Source organism: Salvia hispanica, chromosome 1 (genome assembly GCF_023119035.1).
Source record: "Salvia hispanica cultivar TCC Black 2014 chromosome 1, UniMelb_Shisp_WGS_1.0, whole genome shotgun sequence".
Classification (NCBI taxonomy): domain Eukaryota; kingdom Viridiplantae; phylum Streptophyta; class Magnoliopsida; order Lamiales; family Lamiaceae; genus Salvia; species Salvia hispanica.
Genome location: NC_062965.1, coordinates 38,760,317 through 38,767,890, shown reverse-complemented (window position 1 = coordinate 38,767,890; position 7,574 = coordinate 38,760,317). Strand labels below are relative to the sequence as shown.

Below are 7,574 nucleotides of genomic sequence, written 5' to 3'. Positions count from 1 at the left end.
ACACCCTTATTTTTTACTACTTTTGATAATGGACCACACATTTCACTAATAAGAGTCTCATTTTTCCAATTTGGTCCGTCCGTGAATAGGAGTCTCGGTTTATAATTACTATAATGGTAAATAGGCCCCACATTCTATTATCTCACTCTACTCATATATCATTTAAAATTAATATATAAGTGATACTAATATTCTACTCCCTCTGTCCCATTAGAAATGAAACGTTTTCCTTTTTGATCTGTCCCATTAAAAATGAAACGTTTCTAAAAATAGAAACAATACTCTCTCTACTTTTCTTTTCTCTTACTTTACTCTCTCTTCATTAACTCACAAAACAACATTACATAAAATCCTGTGCCGAATAGCAAATGTTGCATATTTAATGGGACGGAGGGAGTACTAACTTTCTTCCATCCACTTTTTTAACATTTCTTAAAGCCTGTCCCGGAAAGAAATGTGACTCTTATTCGTGTAGGAGCGAGTATATAAAAATAGGACTCACGTTGCACAAACTCTTTCCATCCACTTTTTACTATATTTCTTAAGACCCGTGCTAAGTTAACCGGTGCCAAGTAATGAGGGACGGAGGGAGTAGAGCCTTCGAAAATAACAAGTCACAACCCATATCCCTTTATCAGCTCTTTCCCTCTTGTTCATTTTCTGTCACACATTCTGCTGATTGTTAGTTTTAACGACTATGAAAGGGGTTGGAAATTATTATCACCATACAAAAGATTAGAGAATACCAAATCAAAACGACACACAGAATCAGACATTTTTCGGACACCCTGTTGTCACTATTGAGTTTTCACAAAAAGGAAAAAGGTTGTTCAAAAATGGGAAAAATCTAATCTTTGCTGAAATTAGTGGGGAACGTGGCGGGAGTAATTCTTGGGTTCAGTTCTGATCCACTGTATTTGTCTCTTCAAAATTTTCCCTACACATTGAGGCACTTTTCCTTGGAGAAATCTTGGGACTCCAATACTCATCAATCAGTGTGTATATATGGGGGACAGCAAAGCGTGAAAATTACTTATTTTACAGCTTCCCATTTTTTTTATTTCTTGCTTGTTTTATGAGTTTGATGATTCCTGCTCTTTTCTCTTTGTGAAATATCTGAAAGCATGGTTTTGATTTTGGTTTTAGTTTTAGCTAAAGGTGTCCTCAATTTTGGCTTTGGGGGTTTGTAGTTTGTTAGATTTGTTGCTTTAGATGGCATTGAAGGGGAAAAGGGGCATAGATGAGAAGGAATGTGGGCATAGAAGCATTGATCTTAGTGTGCAGGTGGTAGAGGAGCAGAGCCGGTGGGCCAGTTTGCCCCCGGATTTGCTTCTTGATATCATTGTTAGGGTAGAGGCTAATCAGCGTGTGTGGCCGGCTCGAAGGTCTGTGGTGTGTTGTGCTGCTGTTTGCAAGTCTAGGAGGGGGATAGTTAGAGAGGTCGTTTGGACACCCGAGCAATGTGGTTTGCTTACTTTCCCTATGTCTCTTAAGCAGGTAAGCTAGTTTTCTCCCTACGTGGTCTTTGCTTCATCGTTGTTGATTGATTGAAAATGTGTATCAGCCCGGCCCAAGGGATTCTCCGATTCAGTGCTTTATCCGAAGGGAAAGGGCAACCTCGACTTATAGGCTATACCTTGGCTTAACCCCTGGCAAGTGACCATCATCTCTCTCTTGGAATACAATCTATGAATTGATGTTTTGTGTTGTGATTTACATGTATATGCTAGTCTTGTCTTGATTTCTTTTTATAATTGGGGGCCGTTTGCTAAGGTAGATAACTCGCTTACCTTAATGATCTAAAATGCGTGTTCTCATCATAGTTGGAGTCTTGGCCTTGGCTCGTCCTAAAATGCGCGTTCTCTATTTCTGAATCTATGCAGCTATTTCGGGGGAAGCCAGTAAGTTTCTGTTAGCAGCGAGACGAATCAAAAGAGCGACAAAAACAGATTTTGTCATATCTTTTGCAGCAAATGATTTTTCTCACACCAGTGATTGTCATGCAGGCAAACTAAGGTGTCTTGCTTTCATTTCTATCCTCATTATAATCCTCTTGTTGAAACTATAACTTTATGTGACCAGATCCAACTTTTTTGGCTCCAAATTCTATGTTCACGATTCTCGGCCTCCCTGCAACACTCCTATCCAATCGCACCGTTGGTTGGGGAAAAGAATTTCCCCCAAGAAGGTGGCACCAAGAATACCTATTTGCAGCTTTAATGTTGCAACTATTGCTTACCAACTTAATGTTTTCCGCACAAGGGGACCAAGAAGGATGAACTGCACGATGCACATAATTCCAATATCGTCAACTGAGGAAGGTGGAAGTGTGACATTTGGTTGTGGTCACGATGAAGCTTTTAGTCCCTTGACAGCTACCGAAATGAGAAAACAGGATTCTGCTTCCGACGTCCCTATCAGAGGAAAGTCGAAACAACCGTACAACAGCATTGGTGAACCACTCATTTTGAAGAACAAAACTCCGAGATGGCATGAGCAGCTGCAGTGTTGGTGTCTCAACTTCAGAGGACGTGTTACAGTGGCTTCGGTCAAGAATTTTCAGCTTGTAGCTGCCGGGGAATCATCAGAGAATGTTCCAGCTTCAGAACAAGAGAATGTTATACTGGGCAGAAGGGTTATACTGATCGTGGTTGTGCTGGTACTGACCCTGGTTTTGGTGGTGGGTGTTATGTTGAGGTCTTGGGTTAAATTGGTGCTGGTTTTGGTTTTGGTTCTGGTTTTGGTTGTTTCGCTGATGGGGTGGCACATAAGTAGGGTTCGAGTTCTGGTTTTGAGAGTTTTGGTTCTGAGGATGCTGGTTCCTTCCTACCCAGTTAGATTGGTAGTCAGGGTTTGTTGGTCCGCGGTTGGGATATTGGTTCGGTTGGGGGTTGGGTTGATTTGGAGCCTGATTTTGGTTCTGATTCTGATTTCCATCTCCCTATCGGAAATTTTGGTGGTCCCTCCACGGTGCATCTCTTTGTTTCCCCGGAATCCAATTGCCGTTGGAATTGTAGTAACCTGCGGCATTCGCTTGCTCCACATCCGGCGAGTTGTCCAGCTGATCATATGGTAGTATTGGGGCTTCTTGGCCTCCAGTTGGAGAAGGTGGTGGAGTGTTCTGCTTGATTGCAGTCAGCAATTCCTTTTTTAATTCATCCATCTTCAAGCCCATCCGTTCCTCCTGGTCAGTAGCCGAAGCATTCGCTACCCTTTCTCTGCCGTACCCATCTCTCGCGTTGTCGTACGTCTTCTTCGCATTCAACAGCTTGCGTAGCACCTTTTTAGCTTCACTCACTCTCAACTGGGTGAAATCACCACCAGATGATGAATTCGCCAGATCCTTGGTTTCCTTGTTCATCCCCTCATAGAAGGTGTGGTGCACCTCTATCTCCTTCATGCGATGGTTGGGGCATGACTCCAGAAGGCTCATGTACTTCTCCCAGTATTCGCTCAGAGTTTCATCATACTCTTGCCTTATGCACGATATTTTCCTCTTCAATGCACTTGTCTTTGAAGACGGGAAAAACTCGACTAGGAAAACTGACTTGAAATCGGCCCATGTATTGATAGAGTCGGCTGGCAGGCGCATGAACCAAGTGTTGGCCTCTCCCTTTAGGACAAAAGGTAGAGCTTTCAGTCTGTAATCGTCCTCGCTCGCTCCTGCTGGCCGCCTCTGCGCCTTACAGATTTTGCAGAACTCATTTAAGAATTCGTATGGTCCCTCGTAGCTCTTCCCACATTACGTCGGTAAGATTGCGATAACGTGGGGTTTCACATCACAGGCGGTTTGGCCTGGGGTAACCACTATGGCTTGTGGGGGATCTCCATCGGCATGCGCGGTAAGTGTCGCGAGCTCGGGATCGTCCTCACCTTGGTCAGCCATTCTCACTAGTGTTCTTACTGGTTGGGGTGGAAGCTCCGGGAGTTGGTACTCTAGCTCCTCTTTTTCTTCGTCGCTACGCGTGCCTAGGTCGGACAGTGCCGTCGACAGGCCCGAACGAGTGGTAACGAGTATTGTTCCTCGGGGAAGTATCTTGGTCTCCACTGGCTAGGAGCCGAGCCACTTCTCATAAATTGAAAACAAAAAGAAAAGAAAAATTATAAACAGTATGTACACCAAAAAGATCACACACAATAACAAGTATGAACGCCATCCATCCCCGGCAACGGCGCCATTTTTGAAGACCAGGTTCTTTGTCCTAGTGGTTTTCGTATGTGAATTGGAGTGTATCCAACTGATCAGGAAGTGATTCCCGACCCAGCTGAGTCGTTGGTACGATAACCGGGACCTGGCTTCAAACAAATTTCCTCAACCCATTTCTACTGGCTAGTATAATGGAGGTAAGGGTCGAATCCCACGAGGATGGACACGTTTTGATAACTGTGGTGACTTTCCTGGGTGTTTTGGTTAGCTACCACGCTTGGGTTGAGATTTTACCTAGACGGGAAATAAAGGTGGTACTCTACTGACTAGTAGGCGGGAAAATAACAGACATGTGGGAGTGTTCGTGAAAATAGGGGACAAGGTGTATCAGAGACATATGGAAAGTGGACAGTTACTAAAAGAGGAAATTTAGGCTACAAGGTATATCTGTTGGCTGGGGCTCTCTGACAGGTCTGGATAGTACATCTGAAAAGTAGGGAACAAAAGTAAAAGTAACTTAAAAGTAAAAGTGGTCCAAATAAAGTTGATTTTGACGTTTTCTTCCTTACCAAGTATTGACAAAAATCATATGAACACAGACACCATAACTAAAACTTCAGATTCATAAATTCAAACTCAAAATCCATCGATTAAAATGCTTAAACTTAAATTAAACGGTAAAACTGCAACTTTACTTCTACTGGCTGACATGCAAGGTGGTAATCACAACGCAGAAAAGAACTCATGCACGAAAACTTGGCTAAACATAGCTACACTTTGAATCAACAACTCTCGATCAGAAAACACTTAGAAATTGAAAGCAATGACTAAATCTAACTTTCCTAGGCAGAATGAAGCAAACTCGAACCAAAGTGACATGCGAAATAGAAACTTCATAATGCAAATGTCGGAAAATAACAAAGTACTTCGAAAGAGCAACAACGATGAGTGTTTGCAAATAACTAACGATGAAAACAAGTAAACTTTAAACTAAGAAAGCGATAAAGATTGTTTTTGCAACTCCGGGCGATGACACTACTACACTGCTACGATAACTGGCTGGAACGACGGACTGATGACTTCTCCGGCAAACTCTGGACGTCAAGTGACCATGGCTGTGGCGAGGAATGAGAGGTGGGATAATGCTGAAAGATGGATCTTCTAGAGAGAATTCTACTAAGTGTGATTGTCAAACTCCGAACTGAACTTTGAACCGACTCTAAAGGGGCGTTGATCGAACTTTTCTCTCTCTCCAAGTGGCTTCTTTTATAGGGAGGCTTGCCCTTGCTTTTAGGGTAGACTTCTCCCGCGTTTTGACCTTTTTGCCCTTGTCAATGATCATCCCAGCTATCCTCCTTCTCCATCTCGAGCCTTTTCTCCGGCATGCATCCTGGTCAGTATCGCACCCTTCTGGCGCCCTTTTCACTTGCGTCACCTGAATTGTTTCCTACTGACTTGGATCCTTCAATCCTGCGCACTTAAGCAACTTGTTTTGCAGATAATACATGCATTTCATGACATACTGACCAGTAATCAAGGCTTAGAATACGACTTATCAGACGTCAAGGATATGGTTTCGCTTTCGAAGCTTTTGTATTATGGATAGAAAATTTGACTTAAACCATTTGGATTTGTGTTGTTTATGTAGAACATGAAATTGTAATTGTAAGCTATTACCAAATGCTTTGCTAACAGTGACTATGGAAAATGTTGGTTTATTTATTTACAAGTGAAATATTTACAAACAAGTGTCTGTTCAAGTGCAGCATCAGCTTTATTATGTATGTATGTGTGTATGTGTTTGTGTGTGTGTGTGTGTGTGGACTTGTGATTTTCATCTTAGAGAACATCTATGCTGTTCTCTCTATTCCCTTTCTGGCATGAGACACGACAACCATGGCGCCGGGGCTTTTCTTGCTCAGAGTCGCTCATTTCCATGAGAAGACCTCGCAGGCATCTTCTTCTTATTGTTGGCTGATAGGTGAGTTTCTCTGCACGACTGGTGCTAACTTCAGCCTTTCGTGCCTCAGGCAGACTTGTTTCTTCTTTTGACTGGATTGGCTGATGGCTGACAACCATGTGAACTCCTGGACTTCCTTCAACGATGGAGTTGTTGATCCCTTGTGCATTGTTGTTTACATATTCCTCCGACGGTTGATCTTCCATGCATCTCTCATTTTCTGACTTTTTCCTTTGGGAGCTTTCCTCTCCATCGGTGGTAGCTTCAGGACTTTGATCAGGGTTGCTCTTGTAGCTCCGGTGAATGTGAACCGGCCTCTCTCTTTTTGAATGATCGGACTCCATGTGCATTGATGCTCCTCTGTTCTCTCCTACGAGGGTTATCATACTTACAGGCCTGTCAGAAATGGCTTTTTTGTGGTCTCCACCGGCTATTTCCTTGGCAAATTTCGACATGTCAGCCATGATCTTTTTGCTTTTCTTCACTGGTTGAGAAGATGTAGTGTCACCGGGTGTTATTAACATGTCAGGGCCATCTTGCTTCTTTCTGAGGATTTGGTCTACTTCGCTCGGGATTTCAGCCATTTCCACAATTTGTGCTGCAGAGGTAGACTTTGAAGCAGCAGAATCCACGATTTCCTTCTCGTCTGCTTCCACTACTTCCTTCACATCTTCAGACTTTGCATCCAATTTGATAGCGGGGGCATCTCCGCCATCATCCATGCTTTTGCTCTTTTCACGTTTCTCCGGGTCTTGGGCAGGTGGCGCTGCATCGTCAAGTTGTGATGTTTGAGAAGGCTTGTTTTCGTCATCATCACGCTTGAAGCTCTTCCCATCCTGGGCTTGGCCATTGGCTACAACAGGTTTAACCTCTTCCTTCGCCTCTGCTTCTTGTTGAGATGCTAAAATGGGGGCTTTTGATGGGGAAGCGGGCTTGGGAGAACGAGGAGTGGCACGGATTGGAGAAGCAGGTTTTGATGCTAGTTTGGGCGTGGAGGGGGTCACACGAGACGGGGATTGTGCTTGGGGTGAAGAGGGAGGGGATCTAGATTGAGACGTGATGCACTTTTTATTTTCACTATAAATACCTGCAAGTATACAGAGTAGGTATAGTATAGCAAAAGGTTAGTACCGGGTATCGAACACGGGGAAGATGTACACAAAGTGTCTATCTTCTACTAGAACTCAATTACTATCCGGAGAAACAAGAATTTTTGGAAACTTTTGAAAACAGTAAATATTAAAAACAGTAAACAACTAAATGCAAGCAAATCACGGAGAGAAAAGTATAGAGATAAGGGGAATTCCAGGGATGTGCTTTCACTTTTATGGTTATACAAATTCCAAACTACAATACCCTAGCACAGTTAATACTTTGAAAGGACGAGTCACCTAGCTTATGCTCATGCGATACAAACGTTGATTACTAACATTAGGGTTGTCAATCCTAACACGTAACTCCAAAAAG

At 43.2% G+C, this 7,574-nt stretch overlaps 2 protein-coding genes across 2 annotated transcripts; one reads left to right on the top strand and one right to left on the bottom strand.

Moving 5' to 3' along the window:
* The first annotated feature begins 1,212 nt into the window (after window positions 1-1,212).
* LOC125196196 (tubby-like F-box protein 5) lies at window positions 1,213-2,838 on the top strand. The gene is made up of 5 exons (XM_048094613.1): window positions 1,213-1,497; window positions 1,565-1,652; window positions 1,884-2,016; window positions 2,083-2,659; window positions 2,776-2,838. Exons 1-5 carry the CDS (start codon window positions 1,213-1,215, stop codon window positions 2,836-2,838), a joined length of 1,146 nt encoding a protein of 381 aa, XP_047950570.1.
* A 3,148-nt stretch (window positions 2,839-5,986) lies between these two features.
* On the bottom strand, window positions 5,987-6,829 carry LOC125196186. The gene has a single exon (XM_048094600.1). The coding sequence runs from the start codon at window positions 6,827-6,829 to the stop codon at window positions 5,987-5,989; it is 843 nt and encodes a 280-aa protein (XP_047950557.1).
* Between the last annotated feature and the right edge of the window lie 745 nt (window positions 6,830-7,574).

Bases quoted from the DNA above. Each gene is read 5' to 3' on its own strand.
- LOC125196186 (XM_048094600.1), bottom strand. From the start codon at position 6,829: ATGGATGATGGCGGAGATGCCCCCGCTATCAAATTGGATGCAAAGTCT.
- LOC125196196 (XM_048094613.1), top strand. From the start codon at position 1,213: ATGGCATTGAAGGGGAAAAGGGGCATAGATGAGAAGGAATGTGGGCAT. The intron at 1,498-1,564 runs GTAAGCTAGTTT...AATGTGTATCAG, and splicing joins TCCCTATGTCTCTTAAGCAG to CCCGGCCCAAGGGATTCTCC. The intron at 1,653-1,883 runs GCAAGTGACCAT...GAATCTATGCAG, and splicing joins ATACCTTGGCTTAACCCCTG to CTATTTCGGGGGAAGCCAGT.